General features: G+C 36.9%; 3 protein-coding genes across 13 annotated transcripts; 2 read left to right on the top strand and 1 right to left on the bottom strand.

Annotated features, from left to right (window-relative positions):
- The first annotated feature begins 1,908 nt into the window (after window positions 1-1,908).
- Window positions 1,909-5,667, top strand: SD2-5 (S-domain-2 5). Its single transcript, XM_006841993.4, has one exon. The coding sequence runs from the start codon at window positions 3,018-3,020 to the stop codon at window positions 5,487-5,489; it is 2,472 nt and encodes an 823-aa protein (XP_006842056.3). The 5' UTR covers window positions 1,909-3,017; the 3' UTR covers window positions 5,490-5,667.
- Window positions 5,668-6,979: 1,312 nt separating this feature from the next.
- LOC18431874 (Nucleoside transporter family protein) lies at window positions 6,980-9,538 on the bottom strand. Of its 2 annotated transcripts, none has more exons than XM_006841994.4 (2): window positions 8,193-9,538; window positions 6,980-7,994 (listed from the first exon to the last, which is right to left on the bottom strand). In XM_006841994.4, the coding sequence occupies exons 1-2, from the start codon at window positions 8,677-8,679 to the stop codon at window positions 7,213-7,215; spliced, it is 1,269 nt and encodes a 422-aa protein (XP_006842057.2). In that variant the 5' UTR covers window positions 8,680-9,538; the 3' UTR covers window positions 6,980-7,212. The 2 variants fall into 2 exon arrangements, with proteins under 2 accessions (XP_006842057.2, XP_088724555.1); XM_088868429.1 differs by having other exon boundaries at window positions 8,247-9,523.
- A 5,183-nt stretch (window positions 9,539-14,721) lies between these two features.
- On the top strand, window positions 14,722-24,181 carry APX6 (ascorbate peroxidase 6). 10 transcript variants are annotated; one of them, XR_016056595.1, is made up of 11 exons: window positions 14,722-15,151; window positions 18,347-18,460; window positions 18,818-18,940; window positions 20,772-20,842; window positions 21,061-21,106; window positions 21,683-21,725; window positions 21,809-21,905; window positions 21,988-22,071; window positions 22,626-22,747; window positions 22,896-22,962; window positions 23,438-23,858. XR_016056595.1 is itself a non-coding variant. In XM_088868427.1 (11 exons), the coding sequence occupies exons 5-11, from the start codon at window positions 21,066-21,068 to the stop codon at window positions 23,538-23,540; spliced, it is 573 nt and encodes a 190-aa protein (XP_088724553.1). In that variant the 5' UTR covers window positions 14,950-15,151; window positions 18,347-18,460; window positions 18,818-18,940; window positions 20,772-20,842; window positions 21,061-21,065; the 3' UTR covers window positions 23,541-24,181. The 10 variants fall into 10 exon arrangements, 8 of the variants coding, with proteins under 8 accessions (XP_011622459.1, XP_088724548.1, XP_088724549.1 ...); XR_016056594.1 differs by having other exon boundaries at window positions 21,667-21,725; window positions 23,184-23,858; XM_088868427.1 differs by having other exon boundaries at window positions 14,950-15,151; window positions 21,667-21,725; window positions 23,438-24,181.
- Window positions 24,182-25,790: the final 1,609 nt, after the last annotated feature.

The following is a 25,790-nucleotide window of genomic DNA, read 5'->3' as shown; positions in this document are numbered from 1 at the left end:
TTTGTAATTCTTCCATGATAATAAAATCGTTTCGTTACCAGCTGCCCATAGATGTACCTAATTTTGGGTGAACTGTAGTCTTTAGCATGTCATTGTGATTTTAGCTTTCCTATTTTTACTGTTCTGAAATTCCTTTTATATTTCCAAAATTTATTGCACCATATATAGTTCTTGGGTATATGGATTTATTGGAATCGATTTTCCGATGATATAAAAGTTGGTTTTAGGTATTAGATTTGTTGTAGAGGGGGGTGTACTGCAACAAAGGATGATTGTGCTAGTTTGGATTCCCAACAAATAGTTAAAAATATAAAATATATTTAAGAAATACCATTTTGTTTAACCATTCCAACCTTTTAAAACTGGCCGGTCATATCAATCAAAACTAGTTAACCAATTGCTTTTTTTTGCCTTTTCTTAATGTTTACCAAACAATGACTAATTTTTTACCAAACCAGATTTGCTTTGATTCAGACCAGCCAAAGGACCAGTAGATAGTCTAATAGTTTAGACTAGCAGTTCAATTTGATATTGATAATTATAGTTTCAACCAGTATTTCAGGACTCGGATTGGTGGGGTGGATCATTCACCTATAGATCCATGTTGAATTACTGGATTGACGATCGAGATCGGGTCTAGATCGGTCGAAATAGATGATCTAAAAAATATTAAAAAATAAATGGAATAGAATAAAAATTAAAATAGAGATTTATAGGATGGGGATTGAGAGGACCTAAAAAACATTAGATAAACTTAAAAACAAAGAAGAAAAAATATATACCAGGAGTTTAGAGGGAAACCAGGCCGGGACCCATTACTATCCCAGAACTGGATTAGTCTCAACTTATTCTAAGTCGAAACGGAAATCACCGGAATTTAAAGCATTGGTTTCTACATATATGCAACTTATTTATTTGATTAGATCAATGGGGAAGGGGTCCCCTACATGCAGTAGGATTGGAACACATATGGAACTTACTTCTAAGGAACAATAACTTGTCCATCATTTATAAAGAGACATGAATAAGTTGATAATAATGCAATAGGTGCACTTATTATTATTTAAATTGTTTTAGTCCAGAGGTATAAAACATCTACCATCTAAAACCCATTGTAACTAACGGTCCAAATGTTTTTTTGATATAATTATTATTTTTAGTTTTCAATTTTTTTTTTTTCATGTTCATAATTTTCATGTTAAAGATTATATATTATCTAAAAATTAAGATCAAATTATATTTAAAAAATAAATTTATTGCCAAGCCCGCATTTCTGCAATATGCAGGCTAGCTGCATGAAAACCGCATCCATTACCAAACGACATTGTTGTCGACTCCTCCTTGTCACCTCTTAAACCCACATATTAAGCTCAATAAAGGAAAAATTCCTAGTTAGACCTTTTATTCACATGAAAAAAATAATATATCAAGATTGAATGGAGACGATCCAATTTTCAAACGAGAAGATCTAAGAAAACTCAACTTTTAATGTTTTTTTAGAACGGTTATCCATTAATTCTTTAGTGGTTGCTCTTACCGAAATTCAGCAAACATGAAACATAAAATAAGAGTGGAAATATAAAATGAGAAAGAGAAATTACCAATTCCCGAAGTGGAAACATAAAACCAGTAAGAGTGGCAATGGACCTAACCATAATTTGGATAGGACGGGTAGATCTGACTTTGGGTTTGGGTATGAGTCCAAATTTTAGATATGAAAGGTTGAGTCTTGCATATTTGACCTAGACCTGGACCCAGACCCGGATCCGTACCCGACCTTTCGCCATCCCTAAAATCAATGCCGAAACCGGAATTTGGGGAAAATGGTAGGAGGGGAATTGGGTTTGGGACCCATCACGTAATAAAATATAAGAAAGAGGGGTGCATGAAGGCTTGGATTTTGTAACATCCCCTCGAAGACTGCAGAGAGGGTGAGAGGTGGACTTTTTTAATTCAAGAGAGAGGAAGCCAGAGTTTTCAAAAGGCAGAAGAGAAGTGGAGAGAAGAGAGAGAAAGAGATGAGAGAGAGAGGGGGGAGGGGTTTAACGTTTTAAAAGGGTAGGCATGAGTGAGGGAGGAAGCATCCTTAAAAGCAGAAAAGGAGAACTGGATCACAGTTGGGATGTTGCAGAAAAGGAGAACTGGATCACAGTTGGGATGTTCGTTTCAGACACGGTGGCTTTAAATGCTCCTTAACAACTTCATTCAACCTCTGTTCAGTCAGTAAATCTTCTCTATCTTCTTCCCTGCCCCATTCTCTCCCTAAGGTTCACAGGTATTCTGCAACCCACTTGTTCAAACTTCATCCTGGTCTCTCTCGCTCTCTCTCTCTCTCCTCTCTCTCTCTCAACCACTTGTTCAAACTTCAAAGTGGGTTCTCTCTCTCTCTCTCATGTTCACCTTTGAGCTTCTCTTGGACACTAAGGGTAGGAGCCCAAGAATGGATAGGTTTCTGCTGCACTGGGGACTCTTCCTTGGCCAAGTACTGCAATTCTGTGTTCTACGTGGGGCTTTGGAGAAATTGGGTCTTCTTTAACAGCAGAAATATCATTGTTGAGAGATTGGGTCCCGCTCAATTCCGTTGTGAAATTTGTTGTGGTTCTTCGGTTGTTTTCATGGTGAAGCTTTTATCATAGTTATGCTCACAGAGCAAGTTCACGTATTTGTTCTCTTTCACATTAGATAGCAATTCTCTTTCTCCATTGTCTTCTAATTACCTTTGTACATTTTGGTTTTTGTTGACCTTTGATGTGAATTTCATGGTCACACCTCTATTACCTGATGCAATGCGGTGGTTTCTATAAAATTGGTTGGACTCAGATATGCAGTTTGAAAGAAAATATCTTGGGCTCATTTTCTTGGTTCCTGGTGTGAAGAAAGTCCAGGGAAATTAGGTTTCCTGTAAATTCATCAGGTATTCTTTGCCACTCTATATTTGTACATGTTTTTGTTTTCTCAGAGCTATTTTTGAGAAGTGAAATTTTGGTGATATAGAAACAAAGTACAGTCACAATCTTATGGCTAAGAGAATCATGGCTTTTGTGAATTGGGTTGGAGGTCTTTACATGGTTCTGATAATTTCTTCAAGAACCAGTCTCTGTGCTACCCCAAATTCCGGTCGCATCGAGCCTGGTTTTCGTGGGTCTCAGATGAATTGGATCGATAACCAGGGTTCGTTCCTCTTCTCCAAGGGCCAAAGTTTCGTTTGTGGTTTCCGTAACATAGGGGATGTCACGTTGTTCACTCTATCAGTATGGCATGTTAGAAGTTTGAGGGTTGTTTGGACCGCAAATAGGGACTCCCCGGTTCGAAACTCCGATGATTTCGTGTTCTCGGAGGATGGGAACACATATTTGGAGTCAAATGGGTCCCCAATTTGGTCGACCAACACATCAGAAAAAGGAGGGAGCTCCTTAGAATTGCAGGATTCAGGTAACTTGGTATTGCTCACTAATGATTCCAGGATACTATGGCAAAGCTTCGCCAACCCAACTGATACTCTTCTATCTGGTCAGAACTTCACTCAAGGAATGGAACTTGTGAGCAATTCGAGTAGCAGTAACATCTCCTCTGGTAATTACCACCTAAGAATCGATTCGGGGGATATGATGCTCCTTATCGATTTCAACCCACCACAATTGTATTGGTCCATGCAGAAGGATACCAGGCAAACCATTGCTCAACTTAGTGGTGACATCTATTCTGCGACTTTAACTTCAAATTCATGGATGACCTATAACAAAAGGGGGACCTTATTGGGCCAGGTCATCTTCTCAGGCGCTTCTGATCCTAATGCTACTTGGGCTGCAGTTTTGGGACCCGATGGGTCAATATCTTTCTATAACCTGCAAAGTGGGGGCTCAATGGCTGAATCGACCACCATTCCGGCTAGTGTTTGCCAGAAGCCCGAGATTTGTGGTCCTTATTATGTTTGTCAAGAAGATTCAAGTTGCAGGTGTCCCCCAATCTTGAGCTCTGCGACTTCTTGTGCTTCCTCAGTTGTGTCATCCCCTTGTAGATCAAATGGGTCGGTCCGGCTTGCAGAGATAGGCGATGGTTTGAGCTATTTCGCCAATGACTTCATTTCCCCTTTGGAAAAACAGAGCCTCTCGAGTTGCCAAGGTGCCTGCCAGAATAATTGCTCTTGCATCGCGTTATTCTATGACAATAGCTCAAGGCGTTGCCTTTTGTACTCTCAGCTAGGAAGCCTGCAACAGGTTAGTGGTCCCTCTAATGGCTATGCTGCCTATATTAAGGTTTCAAATATTGGTGACAATGGGTCCTCAAACCCTGAGGACGGGGGCCAAAAACACTTACCCATCATTGCAATTATAATCATAGCTGTGATGACAATTGTGGTGATCATGGGTCTCATCTTTCTCGTATATAGATATCACAGGAAGAGGAGATCAACTGAATCGTTACGCGAATCATCAGAAGATGATACATTCTTGGAGGGTTTATCAGGAATGCCTGTTCGTTACAGTTATAGAGAGCTCCAATTGGCTACTAATAACTTTACCAACAAGCTCGGTCAAGGTGGATTTGGTTCGGTTTATCAGGGAGTGCTCCCTGATGGCACCAGGATCGCAGTGAAGCAATTGGAGGGCATAGGTCAAGGGAAGAAAGAGTTTCGTGCCGAAGTGAGCATCATAGGGGGTATTCACCACGTTCACCTTGTGAGGCTAAGAGGCTTTTGCGCTGAGGGCACACACAGGCTGCTTGCTTACGAGTACATGGCCAAAGGTTCTCTGGACAAATGGATATTTCGAAAAGATGAGGGGTGCTTCTTGTTGGACTGGGACACTCGATACAACATAGCTTTGGCCACAGCAAAGGGGTTGGCCTATTTGCATGAAGATTGCAACGTGAAAATTGTTCACTGTGATATAAAGCCAGAAAATGTGCTCTTGGATGATAATTTTGTGGCGAAAGTTTCAGATTTTGGGCTCGCTAAGCTTATGACTAGGGAACAGAGTCACGTATTCACCACGCTCAGGGGCACAAGGGGGTATCTTGCTCCAGAGTGGATCACAAACTATGCCATATCGGAGAAGAGTGACGTATATAGTTTTGGTATGGTTTTGTTGGAGATAATTGGGGGGCGGAAGAATTTCGATCCTGTTGAGAGCTCAGAGAAGGCCCACTTCCCCTCATATGCTTTCAAGAAAATGGAAGAAGGGAAATTGAAGGACATCATCGATGAAAACTTGCACTGTGACGAGAAGGACGAAAGAGTGGAGATTGCAATAAGAATAGCATTGTGGTGTATACAAGAAGACATGTCTTTGAGGCCGCCTATGACCAAGGTGGCGCAAATGCTTGAAGGCATCATGGAGGTGCCCCAGCCCCCCACTTCTTCTCAGTTTGGCTTCCGAGTATATTCAAATTTTTTGAAACCTATAAGTGAAGGGGGAACTTCGTCAGATCCATCTGACTGCAACAGTGATGCATTCCTGTCTGCAGTCCGTCTATCTGGACCCAGGTAACTTATGGAGTAGATTATGAAGCAGCTCATCCATCAAGGCGTTAATGGAAATGAGCCATTTTTTTTAGGATTTTTCAATGGCTTGAAAAATGCGTTATTTAATAGATGTGGGTAGCTTGGATTTTTACATCCTTGTACTTGTTGAGGTTTTGAATGAGATTATAATGTACTTTAGTCCAGATTCATTGTACCATGATGCCTTTTCTTCGTTTTCTTTTCTCTGATTTGTATGGAGATTGATCAATTTAGTGTAAGATTCATAGATTTTCTGTTATTATCGAACAAACAAAAAAAATACCCAGTTTTCCTATTCTCATACTTTGTCCTGTCTTGTTGAGTTTTTCATTTTGTCCAGAATCTATCAAACTCAACATAAATTCAAGATGATTGGAGTGGAAGACATCCAATCAAGAAATGAACATCAAAAAGAGAGTTCTAATAATGCAAACAAACAATAAGGAACCAACTACATAAGTACTAAGAGAAACTAGTTCTAGGAGGTCCATTGATTAAAAGGCAGTATCTCTGACATTATGGGTTCTTCCCCACCATTTCAGTAGAGCAGCAATACTTACTACCACCTTCATCTCCCCATTGTTAAATTCAGACCATACAGAATTCAGTATGATTAGAGGGGGACCCTGTAGAAAAGCATACTATTCTTTTTGTTGTGATGCTGAACTCGATCTCCTTTGTCCATGACTTTCTATTTTTGTGTCCTTTGATTGAGCAAAATTGTACATTTCTTCATAAAGTCCCTATGCATGTAGTTTTGTACAGGTTGAGGAGGTCCAAATATAAGATAAGTTGCTTGCCTAACTAGGAATTTGTTGCTGATCAACATGTATTTGTAGATTCTTTTAGTGGAATAATTCTTCAGCATCACGCTGTGATGTCTTTGCATCCTTGAATGACTATATATGCCCAACCCACGTGATTATTGACACCACAGCCATGGGGAAATTTGGGATTGATGGTGCATGATTTTTTTCAAAGAGTTTGGCATTTCAAACTGCAATTACTGCTTCCTTCAAATTTTTATAGCAGAATATTATAGTACCCACACATTCTGTTCTTCTAAAAAACCTGGTATTTTCATTCTTGTTCAAATCCTGAGCTCTCAAACTGCTGTATTTGAGGAACACACCAATCTCTTGGGAATTCAGGATCTTTGTAGGGTGTTGAACTTTTAAGGCTTTGTTCTATTCTATTCATTGCGTATATGATGATTGTATGTCAGATTTTGTGCTGAAAGCATAGTCTATCCGATGAGAGTTTCTTATTAATATACAGATATTTAACAGTGAATGAATATGGAATTAAATGTGGATACAGTCAATAAAAGTATCTGTCTCGATTTCACATCTGACACTGAAATCTTTAATTTAGTGAGTTAGGAATCGGGAATAGGGGGCATTATAGACAAATCCATGTGGGAATAGAGCATCCATTACTGAAATTGCTGCCTAATTCTCCCTTATGTGGCCTGGATTGCGAACATCTCGATTTGTTTCTTTTTTAAATATTACGAGTCTGTCTCTGATACATAGTTTGTGGCAGGTTGCTTAGTGACAACATACAGCACTACAAAAACCAAAATAAATAAAGCACCTTTTTCATGCTTTTTACTAGTCTGCTGAATTCGCCACTTTGAGCATAACATGATAGAATATAAAGTCATCTCAATTCAGAAGCTTTGGGCTTCTGAATCCACACTATAGAAACTAAATGACCCAGAACCATCCAAGAACTGATCCTCCTGCCAAACCAAGACCTAAGAATAAAACCATTACAAGCCCTGCCATTTCAGCCTCCTCTAAGGGTACAGATTTAGGACCAAGAATCATAAGAACACTTGTCAGATACCCATTGGTCACCCCTAGTATGCTTGTTAGTGTAGTCACTGGAATTTCCGTCCTGAAAAGCTTGGGTCCATGAAGGCATGCCGCAAAGAATGGATACAATAAGAGCCTTGCTCCACAAGCCCATACCGCTTTTTTGGCCTTCTTTGGAACATATAGAGCGGTCAAGGACTTACCCACTAAGTCTGAAACATTATATGTGGTTATAAGCAAGAGGGCATACCAGTCTTTTAGAAGCTCTGAGTGCACATCTTCAGTTATGTATCCTGGAAAGATAGAGAGAGTAATGACATAGATCAAAACGATGCCTGAGGCAACCCATCGGATTCTTCTCCAAACTGCCCAGAATGCCCCTGTAAGCAAATTAGGTTTGGGATTGGTGTTAAGATTAGAGCGGGTTGGCAGTTTGGGAGCTTCAGGGCATGGGTTTTTGAAGTTTCCAGTGAGGGTTTCAGTTGCCACGCTCTTTTGGCCTCTGTAGTACTTCATTATGGGCAGCTTGTTGAGGATGTTGTAGCATATTATGCAGATAAGAACTATTGATGTGCTGACGATAAAATAGAGGTGAGCACTCGCTTGTAGGCCTTGTGGTGTTTGGGGTAGGGAAGCTTTTGTGACAAGCCTCAGAGTGGAAACAAGAACACCTGCACCACAAATGACAACACCTAATAAGTGAGAACCAAATCTTCTTGATTTTCTTTCTAAGTGCAAGAACCATTGGATGATGCTATGGAGCTATTGCAACTATGTTATTACTTCATGGAAAAGCAAGAAAAATCTATTTCAGGAGCATTGGAAACATGATAAGAAAGAGTAGAATTTAAACTATTTCTTTCGAGTACCTGAGGTTGCGGTTCCAGCGAATACTGCTTGCATATAACGTTCAGGAAGCTCACCTGTCGAACCTATAAGACTCCCTGCCACGACACCATCAGCTACACCACACATGACCACCATTGAGACGGTCACTCTGTAAGCTCCACTTAACCCTTGTCTCCCCTGTATATAAGTCCAGTCTAAAATGGGCATCATGATCAAAGAGAGAACAAACATGGCAAATCCACAATTCATTCTCAGTCTAACGCTTGGCCTATTAGTCCAACATATCAGACCAACCAGAACGGGTAAAGAACAACCCATGTAGGCCACCGAGAAAACCTTGTCCACATGCTTCTCCGGGTATAAATAACTGAAATAGTCCACAGCTGTGATCAAAGCATTCCATGGGAGCAAATTGCCTGCACCCAACAAGAAATGGATCACATAAGCTAGATTGTACCAGTCTTTTGGAGGTACCATCATCTTAGAGAGAGAGTCCCCTCCTTCCATCGCTACCAAACTTGCACCATTCTTTTGGTCGAGGTGGGTGACCTTCTTCACACTTCTCTCATCTGATGGAGGGGGAGAGCTTTGGTTTTATGCCTTGAAATCACAAATTCTGAGGTTGTAATGATCAACTGAGATGAGAGTTGCTGGCGCCTCTCAAACTCGCGTAATTCATCCAAATGGGCCTTCTCGGTTGGCTTCCTCTCCTTATATGCAGGTTAAAGTGTGCGGACACGGGCTTCGGATGTTATCACAATGTACTTTTATTATGCTACTAAAACTTCAACTTGGTGTCACGGGACCATGTCAATAGTGCATCTCACGCCTGAGTTTGGAGTTGGACAATGCATTTTTGATCGGTTACTTTAGAACAACAGTTTCTTGTGATACTGTTCGGCAAATGAAACTGTGTGATTCTCTCATTCGTGGGTTTTGAAGGCTTTCGAGTCTATACTCATTTCCCATTTTCAGATATGACTAAAGCACGCCTCAATTATTCTGGACACGCTTAGTTGATGTCCATTTCTTCTGGAAAGAGACTCAAGAATACTTTGATTTGTGACAGAGTGCGCTACTATAACCGAATAAGAAGAGAAAAAATCTCGAGGCTTCTTTTGTAAAGTCCTCCCAATATCATTATGCGGGGCTTTGGCCCATGTTTCACTCCAAAAGCTGTGCTAGAATATAATGAGAAAGATGTACAATCTCTCTCTCTCCCGCCCAAACAAAAAGTAGCATTAGAATATGGTGACAAATATGTACCACTCCCCTCTCTCACATGTTTCTCTACAAAAGTTGCATTAGAATATATTGAGAAATCTATGCAGCTGTCTATGCTATGCAAGCGCCAAATTTGGACCTCTCTTGGTAAAGGGGCTGGGTCGTGGTGTTAGTACCCCGGCACCTTAGTCACCATGTGGTGGTTTTTATTTCCGTCCCTCACTAACACCTTCAAAAAAAAAATTAATTCTTAAATTATTTGAAAAAACGCACCCTAGTCACCATGTGGTGGTTTTTATTTCCGTCACCCACTAACACCTTCAAAAAAAAAACTAATTCTTAAATTATTTGAAAAAACGGGTACGGGCATGTCTTCCCCATTGAATCACCCAAAAAAACAAAAAATAAATAAATTTGGGCCCCTCTCTCTCCGATGTGTGATACTATAAAAACTGAAAAATAACCCTTTCAGCATCCCTTTGTGTGCAGTTAATTCTATAACACACTACAAGAAAGATTGCAAGCTTTATGGGACACATTTATTATTCTTTTTATGTGTTCTATTCATTTGTGCGCCTACGCCCAAGCCCTATCCTCTATACATGCATCCATAACTGATCCCAAGAAGCACAAAGCCCATGAATATTTTTTTTTTTTTTTTTAATTACTATATGCTACATATTATATACTATATCGGTGTGGTTTGTATAGAGCCTAGGCTCTAAACAATCAAATTGGAGTCTACCTTCAAATAGTATCGAGAAATGTGGTTTTAATACGGGAAATCTTTGTGATAGCCTTAAAATATATTTTTATATTTATTTATAAATTTTAAAGCTTAAAGAATAGTGTAGATCAAACTTGAAAATCTTGAAAATTGACGGTCCAAAAATACGTTATACACTATTTCCAAAACTTGAAATCTATTTTTTTCTCATGTCCATGCATCTTGATGTCAAGAAAATCAATTTGAAGATATTTAAGCATCAAAATAACCTAGTCTAGTGAAATTTTTGAGGTAGGCTCAAATTTGATTGTTTAGAGCCTCGGCTCTATATAAACTTTTCCCTAGACTATAAGACCTTTACTTTTGTTTTTTTTTTTTAAAAAAGGCACAATAATCCTTAAACCATCAAATGTGAAATAATTTGTCCTTTCCTCCTTATGAAAATCAAAGAAAAAATTGAAAAATGTAACCAACTCTTTCATTTCCTTGGGCCACTCATCATCTGTCGGAAGTTTCGGATTTAAGATCAATAATTTTGTAACATCCAATAAATCTAAGTATGGTGCTTGGTGTGTTGATTTTCGCACTTTTGTGCTTGGTATGTTGATTTTCACACTTTGAGTGTGATCAATGGCGCATTCTTAGCCGTCCAATTTTATATGGCGATTTTGCTTCTGTATACCAACATCATTGTACATGTTCTGTCTATTTTTCACTTCTTTTCTATTGTATTCTTTTAATTTTGTTGGTTCACACTTTTCTTGGTCAAGAAATAACCATGGGGAATATATGTTCTCTTCACATTCTGGTGAGCAGAATCATCATCAAGTGAATTGGACGGTCAAGACTGAGAAACGTGGCCAGATAAGAGCTTCTCTTTTTGATTGTTTGATGCTCCTCCATCACGGTAAAGAGTTGTCCAGCTTTTGGGGTTTTACCTTTGCTTTTGGAGTAAATAATTGCAGCAAAGAATATTCTCCAATAAAAACACTGATACAACAGTTAAGAGAAGGGGAGAATGGTAACACATGGTAGACACCTAGGTGGCTAAGGTAAAATATAAGATATTTTATGGGAATAAGTTTGTTTCATGGCCTTTGTTTAGGTTTGTCACGTACATGAACAAGTAGACGATGGCTTCATGATGATGTCGTTCCCTCCCATTTATTTACAGGGATGGCAACGGTCCGGTCTGGGTCTGGGTCCGGGTCCGAGTTTGGCCGAACCCAGACGCAGATCGAAAAAAATGATATGAGACCCAAACTTGGACTTGGACCTGGACCTGGACTTAGACCTTAATAGTGGTTGGGTATAAAATTTAGACCCGAAACAAACCCTTACCCAAAACCGGATTGGGTCAACCCTTTGAGTCCCAATAATTTTCTTGGACTTTGAGTGTGTTTAATAATGCATACCTAGCTCCTAATTTTAATAACAACCTAATTTCACATGTAACAGTGAGAATGGAACGTCTTTTTTTTTACAAAAGTATAGGGCTCAAGGTCAATTAATTTTATTGGAATAGGGTAATTTTATTTAAAATTAATACACTTTGGATCATATTATCTAGGTAGCCCTTCGGTTTGTATCTTGCATTATGTATAATTTTATTTAATTATTTAAACTTTTTAGTTTAGCTATTTTTAGTAAAAAAGGTATTTTTAAAACAAATTACTGTGATTAAAGTAAAAATAGCTTTTTAAAAAGATAAACTTACATATAAAATGGCCTATAAATTTATCTCTGATAATTATATCCAGGAATAAATTTGCTAAAATAGAGAAGTGCATTCAAATAGGCTTCATTGTCTGCTTTCTCTTGTGTGGTCTCATGAGAGCATATAAGATACTCCGTGGGAGGGCATTGCGTACTTAATCCCCAGGCAAAAGACTTGAGAGGGTTTTTTTATTTGAAATTTTGGTTTCCATTTTAGAATTATCAAATTATATTCTTAAAAAATAAAATTTTAGTTTGTAAATATTTAGATATATTAAATTTATTTATTTATTAAATAAAATTTGAGTTTGTAAACATTTAGATCGAACGAGTTTTGACCTATAATTTTTCTAGTCGCCTTCGCCATGTCTAATTTTTTTTGGCGTAATTTATCAAAATACATCTAACTTTTTAACACTTTAAGAGATTTTCCTTTTTCAACTATTCGAACTTATGACCATGTATTTTGAGAGATATTTTGAAATTAAATTAAAAATATATGAAAAAATATTAAAGGGATTGCCTACAAAGAGACTATTTATTTTTTGTACATGAAGGTCACAGTGGTTCCCACTCATTGAGTATCAAATTTGATAACATGGGGTGAGTCACGAAGTTGAAGAAATTTTTTTTTTGGAAAAAATTTATACAAGGATGCAACCTTATAATATAGAACTACGGATGCATCTCAAAAATCCATCGGACAAGGTAGTTTTAATGTTGAAAAACCCTTTAATTGATCATCTTGACATCGAGATGTATGACCATGAAAAATGAAAAGATTTTAAGTCTCAAAAATAGTGCATTTTACAACATATTATCTACACCGTTTGATCTTAGATCCGACGTCTCAAAGTATTTTATTTTTAATATAATTTTTTTGAATATGAAATTTGGTTTGTGACATCTTCTCATTGGGGGCACACCTATAAATAATAATAATAATAATTTTTTGATTAAAAAATAATGACCAAAATACCCCTTGAAACTTTCAGGGGTATTTTGATTATTTTATTTTATTGAAAATATTTTTTTATATGTTTCGTTAGTGCAAGTTTAATAGAGGTGTCAAAATAGTTTATAAAAAAAAAAAATTAAAAATAAAATAGTGTAGAAACGTGACATTGTGATTGTGGCAACCCTCCATTCAAAATTGGACGTTGGATAAGGGGGAGGATAGAACTTTTATATTGTAGGGAGAACATAGAAAGCTTTTTCATTGAAATTTAAGGGACAAGAATGATTATAACCTACATGGTACAAAAGATAAATAGTCTCTTTGTAGACAATCCCAATGTTAAATAGGTTGTTTGCTAAATGTATTTTGATAAATTTCCGTTCTTTTTTTATAGAAGGATGAGCATGTGGACCCAAACTTCTCAAGCGTATGCAAACTCAAAGCCAAGAGAATGGGCTCAAAGCTAAATAGTTAGTGTTGGATTTGGTGTATTCCAATATCACACATGTAAGGAAATTTCATATTATGTGGGATTGAGATTGATCCGTGTTATATAGGATTGAGATTGATATTGATAAGTTTCTTAAAGGAAATATAAATCCAAAAAGATTAAGATTCTTAGATATATCTCTTGGTTTTTGAGATATATGTAATATCTATTTAAATTTTGTATTTGGTGTGGACTTCTAATCTTATATATATTAAATGAAAGTGGAGAGAATTTGTATGTCCTATTTGGGTTATGGGAATGGTAGTTCCTCTAGAGAGAGAGAGGGAGGCAAAGCCTCACGTGCATAAAATGCAATTTCTTCCTAGAGAAGAGAGCTTTCTTTGGAGATAAACATTTTCCTCTTAAAGAAGAATGAAGAAAAACATTTTCCTCTTAGAGCAAAGAGCTTCATATGGAGGAAAAACATTGGTATTGTGCCTCATGAAGATTGAGAAGCTTGTTTCTTGTAGAGAAGCGGTTCTTATGGAGATTTTGGATTGTTTCCTCTTTTAGTTAGAGAGAAAGTCAGTTTTTTAAGAGAAGAGGTTAACATGGAGATTTTAGGCTGTTTATCCTTTTAATTAGAAAGAAAATCAGTTTCTTATTGCTCTCGTATCTGTATCAGGTATTGGCGAGATTTTGAGTTGTTTCCCTTTTAGGTAGAGAAAAAATTAGTTTTCCATTACTCTCACGTCTCTATCTGATGTTAGAGAAAAAATCAGTTTTCTATTGTTCTCGCGTCTCTATATAGTGTTGTCGGTAATGGTTGTCAGAAGTAAATAGAAGGAATAAAGAGTAGTTTAAAATGTCGGTAATAGTTGCTAGAAGTAAATAGAATGAATAAGTAATGGTTAAAAGGCACGACTGAGTTTTGTCGAGGGTTATAAAGGTAACTATATGTTCCAAAATCTTTGATGTAACTTGGTATAGTAGATTTTGTCGTGCCCATGCATGTAGCCCCATGGATGTAGCTCTTTTGGAGTGAACCGCATAAATATTTGTGTTTTTGTGATATGTATTTCGTATTTTATTTATCATACTTTACTTGTCAAAAATCAACTAATCGGATTTTGTGCTTCCAAGCACAACAATTAAGGTGACAAAGGGCCACAACGTGACATATTGAGTTATATTCTTATTATGGGTTGGGGAGCCAAAGTCCCCAAAAACTTTTCCAAGAATATGCGGAGAAATGACATATGCAGCATCCGATTGTACATCCGACGGCTTTCTGGTGTATGCGATTGTTCCGCAGAAAAATTGACGATTACGTTATACCCCATGCAATGTACACAAGGAAAAAGAGTAATAATCTTAAAAAGCTTATATAGAGCTGAGGCTCTAAACGATCAAATTAGAGCCAACCTCAAAAATCTCATTAGAAGAGGTTGTTTTGATGCTCAAATATCCTCTCTCATGTCAAGATATATGAACATGGGAAAAAAATGGATTTCAAGTTTTGGAAAGAGTGTATCTTGTAGCGCATTTTTTGACCGTCAATTTTAAAGATTTTCATGAATGTGTTTGATCCACACTATTTTTGAAGCTTTGAATTTTACAATTAAAAATAAAAATGTATTTTAAGGCGATCACAAAAATTTCCAGTATGGAAACCACATTTGTCGGTAGTCTATTTGAAGGTGTGCTTTACTTTGATTGTTTAGGGCCTCTGGCTCTATACAACCGCACTCAAAGATTATTTCACAGTTTCCGCTGATAAAACCAAAGCCAGAGGACGCAGTCCTTGCATTTAAAATGGGCTCTCCTCATACTCTTCAAATTCCCTGCCCCTCCTTCTCTCTCATCTCTCAACCATTCAATTCCTCTCACACTAATCACAATTATTCCTCCAAACCCATCAAGAGTAAGTCATAATCTTGTGCTCTGTTATGTTTATTTTCAGAAATTTTGATATCACATGTTATGTTCGTGTCCAATAATTCATGTGGCATCTGAAGCACCATATGATGAATCACTTACTCTTGGAAATAGGAATCATGTTCTTCTTCTTTTTCCTTTTCTAAGTAAATGTTCCATATTGTCTTGTCAATCCACGTTCATTGGGAAGTTTGCTCGGAGTCTTTTATTTTCAATTGTGTCTTTCTCCCTCACCTTCTCTCCCCTTTTTCTTTTCTGCTGCATCCTTTTTTTCTTTCTTTTTAATTTGGCATTGGGGTTTTTCTTCCCTGCTGCATTGAGTTTATATCAGAAATCAGTGTTGCTAATGAACTGTAGAATGTGTACAAATTTTGCAGGTGGCAAGGTGGGTTGAGGTAAAATATGATTGGTATTTTTAAAATTGAATTAAACTGTGTTTCATACTAAATATAAGTTGCAACTTGAATAACCAAATGAGCTGTTGCATCCAACTTCTTAATTGACCTTGGTGCTGCCAGGCTATTGCAAGATGGCATTGTGAATAAACAAAATTCCATTGTTGTGTTAATATATATTTCTTATTTTCTATAAATTATGAAGTCATGTTCAATTCAATCTCCTAGCGTGTTTGGGGTTCTTTAATAGTTTATTCCAGTATTTAAGGGCACGACCGAGTAACTTGGCCTACGACCGAGGTGAGTTCTTGGGGCCAACTCGAGCCCGTTTAAAATGAGTAAAAATGCTAGTTTTTCTTAAAAAATCTTAATTAAATGATTTATAAATACATTTCTAGATCATTTATAAGGTTTTTATGATGATTGGGAATTTTTATCTTAACATACTCCAATTTTTTATGATTCATTTTTTCTCCAAATATTTTAAGGTATAAATCAAAATTTTCAATAATCCATCCTGTATGTACTTTTTTTCTGACTTTTATGGACTTCTAGTAAATTCTATTATTTATTTCGCATTTCCTATTTTTAGCCTTTTTCAACAATTTTTTACATGTTTTTTTATTTTTGACCTTTTTTGACATGTGCACTACTCGGTCGAGTCCACTCGAACTCCGCCACGTTACTCAGCTCAAGCCAAGGACTGAGTCAAGTTAAAAACATTGGTTTATTCATTGGAGAAATGAATTGTAATGGATGAAAATGTTTGGTGATGTAGATAGCCCGACATAATATCATCATCATCATCATCGTCTGAGCCTTACCTCAACTATTTGAGATTGGCTACACGGATCCCGTTCCACCATTCTGTTCTATTAAGGGTCATACCCTCAGTTAGGTTATAAGTCACCATATCTTCTCTCACTACTTCTATCCATATCTTTTCGCGCCTTTCTTTTGCCCTTTTAGAGCCTTCCACCTAAACCAAATCGCTCATCCTATCTTGTTTTGTTCTAGATTAATACTGCACATGGCCGGACCACTTAAATCTACTTTCCCTCATCTTATCGCCTATTGGAGCCAACCCTAAGTTCCCTCAAATACATTCATTCTGAATTCTATAATTTCTTGTCTTGTCACTTATCTATCTCAACATCCCCATCTCAGCTACACTCATTCTATGGATATGTTATTTTTTTACCGCTCAACATTCTATCTCATGAAGGATGGTTGGTCTTACATCTGTCTTATAGAACTTCCCCTTCAGTTTCATTGGTATGCGATGATCACATAAGACTACGGAAGCGCATCTCCACTTCATCCACCTAGCTCTAATTCTATGCGTGACATCATCCTCAATCTCTCCATTCTCATGGATTATCGACCTAAGATATTAAAAATACTATCTTTTAGGTACTTCTTGGCCATCAATCTTAACTAATTCCCAGTTTCTAATCCTATTATTACTAAACTTGCATTCTATATATTCTGTCTTAGTATGACTAATTTTAAAATCTTTAGATTCTAGAGCATCCTTACAATGTTCTAATGACACCGTCTCTAATCTCACCGCAAATGACATAGCCAACATAACATCAGATATTATTTCTTGTTCGATTTGGGAAGAAATAATTTTTGGCCTATCAAAATGTTTGTTGATTTAGATTTTGAAGTCAGATATAGTTTTGTTTTTCAGAGAAATTAGGAGATTTATTTATTCATGTTTTTTTTTTTTTTTGGTCCCTTTGCCATGAGAAGGATTCATAAAGCTGATAACGTGATCATCTAACTAAAATGAACAAGGGCTTATAGTTTATACACATACAAGATGGGGATATTCAATCGCAAAGAAAGTTATATGACAGATACATGTTACTGATCATTTAAATTAAACCATGAAATTTCCATTTCACAGGCAAATTTTGGTGTTTCCAGCGGTGAATCAACTTATCTGTTAATTTGTGGGTCTCTTCACATAGTTCACTCAGGATATGATTGATTGGCAATCACCCATCCTGCTATTACTTGCAAATCTCTCTCTTCATTTGAGTTTGTGGGGGACAATTGTGGAAATGATGTTAAAGAGACTTTACAATAACTATTACTTGCAAAGAAATTGTTTTAGTTAGTCTTTTAGAACACAGACTCGGGTCAGGACTTGGTAGGGTCCCAAGCATGAGGTAGGTGAATTAACCTGTTCGAGTATGGTTGAAACCCATCTGAGTGTATTTAGAAAAAGCACTAAAAGGGTCAAAAAGTGTGCCACTCATGCTAGTTTTGTGGTACTTGCAATGGGACTTGTCAGGGTCCCAAGGCAAGTTGACTTGGGCAAGTCCTGAGGCAAGTCGTTGAGTTTTAAGACACTGGTTTTAGTAGTTGTGTTATTTTATGCAAAATTTTTGTTGTGGTAATCGCTAGGCATTTTCTTTGATTTTTGTGACCTAATATTGGCAAGATCAAGAACCGCCAAGGTTTTAAAAAATGGCGATCCAGATCGGAATAACCCAAGTCGGACCAGATTCGATGGATGGGAGAGTTGCCTGACGTCCACCCATTTAATTATATTATAATTATTTTCCCGGTTTCAGCCTATCCAAATCGCCTGGTTCTACTGATCCAGATTGGTTCACAGGTGATCCAAAACCCAATTCTGGGTAAAGTACTAAGAACCACTATAAATTCAGAAGTCTCTAATATATAGTAAACATATGGACTTCCTTTTGTTAGGTATATTGAACTTGATTCTTTCATTGCATGTAACTCTTGATGAATTCTATATTGTGCAGATAGGAAGAACTCCTGTAATTGTCATAAGAGGAGAGCACTTCTCCTTTCTTCAATTCTGCCACTGCTGCTACCTCTACACCATCTGCCACAAAGTTTTGATGCCTGTGCTGTAGGTATTTTCAGATACCCATTGTTTCTTCATGGTTTCCTGTGTTTTTACTTCTACCATTGTGAATCATCTTGCATTTGCCAAACTCATTGGGAATGCTGCTAGCAACTTCACACATTTAGATTAGGATTCTTACATACAATTGAAGTTCTTATATATATGTGATCTGCATTGGGTATTTTAGTTATTTACATGCAACCAAAATGATTCTGAATTGAATTGCCCCTTCTTGTCTTCTAACATGTGTAGGAATAGGTCCACTAGTATACTTTCGAAATTGATCTGAATAATTTTTGGTGCTCTCTGTGCATGTTTTGTTGGCTAAACTTTATGTTTTGGATGGTGTATGTTGGACGAGTAGAGGATAATGATTCTTCACTTATAAGAGATGAGCTAAGGAAAGTCATGTCCAAGGCCAAAGCTGCTGGTTTGCTACGCCTTGTATTTCATGATGCAGGGACATTCGACTTGGATGATGATTCAGGTAATCATCCAGAGGATATGTGGTTAGAAGACCTTTACAATGGTATCTTATGTATTTCGAACCACTTTCTCTTATGGATCCAATTTGTGTAAGAAAGAAGGATGGGTTTGCTTAATGGCATTGAGTCTGTGTCTCAGCTTGTAGGTTGCAGCTTTGAAAGTCATCGTTATTAGTGAAGGAATTGGCATGCAATACTACAATAGTACACATGTGTATACACAACACAAAACTTCTTCTTGCAGTAATTATCTTGTAAAAAGCTTTCAAAGTCAATATATGATTCTAAAGAGTTGCTTCCTTGGCGTTAAAAGACTGAGACCAGTGGAACCAGCAGAAGGCTTTCTCTTGATAGTTGAAACCACTTTACAAATGCCAATGCACAATCATAGAACCACTAGGGTTAGGGCTACGAAGATAGGGACAAGTCCCATAACAATTTTTACTTTTTTCAAGAACTCTGAGTTGAAATGGACTCGATGAATTCACCTCTATTCTACTCTGCACCAACTTAGCACTCAAGATCTGCACATGCGAATGAAATACAATGCTAATGTCACGTGCATTAAATTACCACAACTTTGCTTGTAATTCAGACTTTACTTCAAGAAATGTGTCTATTACCAAGTAAAAATGATTTTTTATACTGAAATGATTGTGCATGGCGTTATGAAGTTCTGAATGTCTGAGGAGCAAATTGTACACTTGCTTCCTCGGGCAAAAGACCTACTTATGAGAATTTTCTCAATCCCATTAGAATCACTACATGAATATTTTCCAAGACAAAAAAAAAGAAAAAAAAAGACAGGATTTTGAGTTCCTATGAACTTAGATCTGACCATCCAAAAATTGGATCGTCTCTTATCAGTTCTGGGGCATTATTTTTTTCAGGCACATATATAGTCCATGTGTTTTTCTTTTTCTTTTTTGTTTTAATTTTTTGTCGTTGATCAGTAGGTCAATAAGGTTACGTCCCCAAAACTTGGGGTCCTAAAAAAACTCCTAGATATGGTTTTACCCATGGGAGTGAATGGGCAATCGGCTCCCATGGGAGCATATAAACCTTTGGCATTAGTTTTATCATTACTAATGCTAGTAGTACAACAATAAGTATTACAGTTATTTCCTTTATCAAGTTTACAATAAGTATTCTATGGTTCATCCTTTAACCTTTCATTTTGACCACATGTCACTGTTCCTCATCAAATCTGGTTTCATCAGTTTGAATTTCTAATCATTTAAAGAAAAGAAAATAAAAGAAGAAAACTTGATCCTTATTATCGTGTCTCTGGTCTCAACAGAGTTAGAATGCATTTCAGTTATTAAATCAGTATATTCTATTTTATTTATTTATTCTTTTAAGATATACGGTGTTTTCTGTTTACACGAACTGCCATTTTATTCACTCAACAAATAACCAAACGGCATCCCTAGTAGCATGCGTTAGTTAGTCTAACATATGATACAAAGTTATAGGCTGTGGATAAATAGTTCCTATTTTGTGAGCTTGTTACCTATTTTAATACTTTTGCTTAAAATATATCATGCATGGGTTCATTTTCCTTCCATGCTCTGTCCATGAAATATTTCTTGACCAGTTATTTCAAATAATTCTTCTTTATCAAATTTACTCATCATGTTTCGACTGAAGAAATACCTGCGGAAATGAGCTTGAACCTCTTATTGCTCCATAAACTTGTTCTCGGCGTTTGAAGCAGTGCATGTTTTTCATCATAATGCATTACTTCATTGTTTGAAATTCAGAACATTGTTAATGTTGAACCACAGAAGTTTCTTCATTTTGAAGTTCCCCCTACTACTTTTTTCTTTGTAGGTGGCATAAATGGTTCCCTAGTATTTGAGCTTGACAGACCTGAAAATGCAGGTCTAAGGAAACCTTTGAAGGTATTACTCCACCTTCAGAATTTTCATATTTTTAAATTTTGATATATGGATTAGGTGCTTTAGCTCCTTCGATGTGCATGGGGTATGTTAGAACTTACAAGATATGCAAGCCACACCATATTTACCATTCCCTTATTTGCTCAGTCATAATTTCGATGAATGAATAGAAGAATCATATCAACACTGATTCTCACTGAATTTCTGTTAACATGAGGCAGCATAAATGGTGCGTCAAGCCTCCTATCAACTTGGACAAGAAGATAGGTACAAGAGTTCCCCATGCTCGCCTTAAGGGAAAAGAAATCAGTTGCCACACAGGAACACCTCCCTTTTGGTGGAATTTCCATGTCAATGCCATGACTGTGGTTTTCGTCTGTGTTAATGGAACCAAGCTTGCAGTTTGCTAATGTTATTAGTATAAATTGACAATTGAATTCTGGAATTTGCACTAATTTCAAAAGTACATTTATCCTTATAATGTTTTTTACCGGAACTTTAAAGTTCAATTTCTAGAAGTTAAGGCTTCTAACATTCTCTAAATCCTCATCATGCTTTCTCTTTGACATGGCCATATCTTTTATATTGGCTCTGTAAGAGGTCACCCCATCTGCAAACTGCAATTTACCCAAAAAAAAAATTCAAAATAAAAGGTTTTCCCTCTGCAAGCTCTGCTTATGTCATGTTCAAAATGCATGTCAATGCCATTGGAAACAAATCATCTGGCTCTATAAATGATGAAAACGCTTGTCATGTGGGTATGTTCTGAATTCCATCTACACCTCTTTTCTTCAGTCTTCTATTGCTAGACTTATGTGCTTCTTTAGCATATCTTTGTTTCAGGTCTTGGCGAAGGCAAAGACAAATATCGATAAGATTGTTCCAGGTAGGTACTGGAAAATGTTCTACTAAGTTTAAGTTTAAATTCCTATTTGTTTTAACTGATTGAATATTTTGTTTTTGTTTTAGTATCCTGGGCAGACATGATTGCTCTAGCAGGAGCTGAAGCAGTTTCCTTATGTGGAGGCCCTAAAATTCCAGTAGAACTAGGAAGGCTCGATGCTTTGTAGGTTCTCATAAATTTTTAGTTTTGGTTCTAATAAGTAGTGGTTCAATTTGAAAATTAATATTTTCTATGTGCCTTTTAGAGTACCTGATCCAGAAGGTAGGCTTCCTGAAGAGTCTTCTGATGCTTCTAGTCTGAAGACATGTTTTCAGAGAAAAGGCCTCTCGTAAGTTCCTTGTCATTGAAAAAATGAAGTTTGGGATCCCTCCCTTAACTAGTTGGAGTCGATGATTTTTTTAGTTTATTGAAAGAACTATAAACAATGATCATAGGCATATTTTTGAGGACTTACCTGAGATATTTTTATGGGTTCATATATGCAGTGAAGTTTCTGTAGAAAAATATCACATCACCCTAGCCATTCAATGTCACCAAGGGATGCTAGGGTGTCTTGTTCATCTGCTCAAAGTTCCTTGAAAATCTTGATGCACTTTGAGGGGAACTACAGTCCTCAGCCATCCCTTCTTGACATCTAACGGCTGGGGTTGTGTGAAGTTTCCCACAGAACTTTCACTGCATCATTATAAACACTTGACCCTTTTTTTTTTTTCTTTCGTTTACTGATCAAACTCTCTTTTGACCTCCTAGTAAATTTTGAAAATGTATTTAGTTTTCTCAAACTCACTTTCAGATATTGTAAATTTTGTTAACTTGGATTGTGTCTTATTGGACTCGAATTTATGTAGCATGAGCTGACTAATGGTATTTTGGCAATGGCAGCACACAAGATCTTGTCGCGTTATCTGGAGCACACACCTTGGGTGGCAAAGGATTTGGGAACCCCACCGTTTTCGACAATTCTTACTTCAAGATACTACTCGAGAAACCATGGAATTCTTCTGGTACAGACACTTGTACTTCTCTCTCTTATAAAATTTTGATGGTATTGTTAGTGTATTTCCATGGGTTATGTATCCCAAAAATCTCCATCATTTTTAGAAAGAACACAAAATTCGCATGCATTGCGTAATAATATTGATATGCATACAGCTGACATGTCTAGTATGATTGGGCTCCCTTCGGATCATGCACTTGCTGAGGATGATGAATGCCTAAGGTGAAGAACCTCTCCTCTCTTTTCTTTGGTTAACCTCCTCTTGATTTTGAAGAGTTTTTTTAACTTTTTTTCCTCTAGTCTAGTGAGGTTTTGCATGGGAGCCCCGCTCATTGTATTAATCTCATATGTAAATTAAGCCCAAAACTATGGTTTTCAGCAGTGATACAAAAACAGGAAACCTGAGTTGGATCTTCATTTCCGATCTGGATTGTTTGATTCAGGTGCATAGATGGTGAAGGAATTTAAAAGAGAAAGAGGATATTGGGAAAATTGGGGGGAATTCCAGGATTCCTCAAATTGGAATTGCCCAAATACTATTCCCAGTCTTACTTGGGTGATTCCAAGTTGGATCGGTGATTTTTCAAACGCTGGTTTATAGCCTAGGTATAAGTATGAATGGAGTGTAGTATTGGTTTTCCTTTGTATTCAATGCAATCTGAGATCAACATTGGTTGGTGTGGTCTCTCTCTCTCAGGTGGATCACATTATATGCTGAGAATGAGAAGAGATTTTTCAGCGATTTCGTGACTGCATACACTAAGCTCGTGAATAGCGGTGCTCGATGGCAGAAGTCTTGAGAGAGAGAGAGAGAGCGTTAGAGAGAGGTGTTTTGTCATGTGTTGTGCCAATGTGGTGTACCTCCTAGTTATGGTCTCAAGCCTCCCACCAAGAAGCTACAAATTGCCTCTCTCTCTCTCTCTCTCTCTCTCTTTTCCTGTCCCAGTTGCTGGTAATGAAATGGCTTGGATCTCTTTCTAAGAAGGAAAACGACACAGAATGGACTGCTAAAGCTTTGAGTCTCTTTTTTGGCTTATTGGCGGTCCAACATTAGCCGACTTCAATTAATTGAAAAAAGACTATGATGAAGATGAATTGGAAGCATTGAATCTGGACCATCCATTCCCATCCAAAGTAGCCATCTACTAACTACCAAAACATGGGAAAAAATTTCCTTCTTTTGTCTTTCACTTTTTAATTGTGAAAGGGAAAAGACAGTGTTGGAAAGAAGTTCTTTTTGTTTTTGTTAGAGTGGAGAGGGAAACGAGTTTTTGTTTTGTTGTTGATTTTAAGGGTTCGCTGCTGCCGACTGCCCTCTTTTGCACGTGTATACGATTGTACGCATGCGGAAAAGGGCTCCCCATTTTCATGGGTCCTGGTCATGGAGCCCCAACTAAGCATTCTCAATGTCAATAAGCTCTCTCTCTCTTTCTACAACAAAGCATTATCTAAATGCCAATCCAGATCTCTCTCTTGTGAGGGCTTCTTGGTATCTATGTGCTTCTTCCCTGATTCGGATTTTGTGAGATGCCGATTGCCTCATTAACTTTCTCCTAAAAAAGTCACTTCTCTCACACACATACATAAAGCATTCGGTTACGGATGGCCCAGCTTGGCCTAAAAAACTAGGACCTGGGCCAAAAAATGGCCCGAAGGCCGGGCTTGGGCCAGAAAATGTCTGAAGCCAAGACAGGCCCAGCTGGATGCTTTTTTCTTTTTTTTTTCTTTTTTTTCCATTTAATTTTACCCAGCCCGGTCTTGATAGGACCATGGACCCTTGGGCTGACCTTCAAGGGAATAGGTCCGGATTATGGCCATGGATAACGTGGCCCATTGCCAGCCCAACTTAATGTCAATAATTCTCTCTTTACTCTTTCTCTTTCAAGGAGGGTTTTTTGTTGTGGCCCTTGGATTTCTTTTCACCTTTTGGGTTTTGTGAGTTGCTAGTGCTTAGGGAAAACAAAAACAAAGTCATGCCCCCTTTTTTAACACAAGGAAAATTGTTTCTTGCGGGCTGATTAAAAAATCGACGAATCGTCACGAACTCACCCGAGTCAACACAAAATGATTCATTTTGTGAACCGCTCGCATGACATCACAGATGGACATGATGTCATCAAACGCCCATATGACATCATAAGTGGGGAGAAATCTCGAATGCCTCGCGTGCACCACATGTGGTTCTCACCTCAACTAATGCCTCTTGAGAGGTTATGTTGGAAGTGCTTATATCACCATTTTATGTCCTATCACGCTTCGATGTGGGATAAATACAATTCAATGCCCAACGTTCGACCTCAAATCAATATATTGTTTTATTATAGGGAAACTAACATAATGTGGCGTCTAAGGGGTTTGGTTATTATGTTGCTATTTAAGCAAAAGGTCCTAGGTTCGAGTTTGAACCCTATGCTAACGTTGTGAAAAAAATTTGAATGTCATAAAAAAAAAAAAGAAAAAAAGTGAAATAACATAAAATAATCTTTTTCATATAAAAAAAGGAAAAAGTGAAAAAAATCAACAAAAATAATAATATCATCAAAAAATAAAAAGAAAAATTTAATAATATAAAGGAAAATAATAACGTCATCAAAAAAAATAAAGAGGAAAAAAATAATGTCATAAAAAAAGGAAACAAAGAGTTTTATTTTTATCTTTCAAAAAAAATAAAAGGAAAAAGAATATCATCAAAAAAATAAAAGAAAAAAGTAAAATAAAAGATAATGCAACAAGCATTTTTTGTTAAAAAACAATTTATCCTCTGAAAATAAAGTAAAAGGAAGAAAATAATATCATCAAAAAAAAATAATAATAAAAGACAATATAATAATACAATAATTCGAGATTTTTGTGGCAATTTTTGATCAATTTAATCCATTATTTATTGTAGTCCATATATGATTATATATTTTATCCATGATGATTCTATGATTTTTCTTTTACGTAATGCAAATTTAATGGTTAACATAAGTTTAAACAGGGAAAGAACATCTCAATATTCATAGATTGATGAAAAAAATAGAACAATAATGTAGTACCCTATTTCTTAT

This window comes from Amborella trichopoda, chromosome 5 (assembly GCF_054954075.1).
Source record: "Amborella trichopoda isolate Santa Cruz 75 chromosome 5, AtrichopodaSantaCruz75HAP2 v2.0, whole genome shotgun sequence".
In the NCBI taxonomy this organism is placed as follows: Eukaryota; Viridiplantae; Streptophyta; class Magnoliopsida; order Amborellales; family Amborellaceae; genus Amborella; species Amborella trichopoda.
The sequence above is the reverse complement of the archived record's forward strand: the minus strand, read 5'-3'. Positions and strand labels throughout refer to the sequence as shown.

Bases quoted from the DNA above. Each gene is read 5' to 3' on its own strand.
- APX6 (XM_011624157.3), top strand. From the start codon at position 15,043: ATGGGCTCTCCTCATACTCTTCAAATTCCCTGCCCCTCCTTCTCTCTC. The intron at 18,941-20,771 runs GTAATCATCCAG...TTTTCTTTGTAG, and splicing joins CGACTTGGATGATGATTCAG to GTGGCATAAATGGTTCCCTA. The intron at 22,748-22,895 runs GTACAGACACTT...ATATGCATACAG, and splicing joins GAAACCATGGAATTCTTCTG to CTGACATGTCTAGTATGATT.
- LOC18431874 (XM_006841994.4), bottom strand. From the start codon at position 8,679: ATGGAAGGAGGGGACTCTCTCTCTAAGATGATGGTACCTCCAAAAGAC. The intron at 7,995-8,192 runs GTACTCGAAAGA...TTTGTGGTGCAG, and splicing joins CGCTGGAACCGCAACCTCAG to GTGTTCTTGTTTCCACTCTG.
- SD2-5 (XM_006841993.4), top strand. From the start codon at position 3,018: ATGGCTAAGAGAATCATGGCTTTTGTGAATTGGGTTGGAGGTCTTTAC.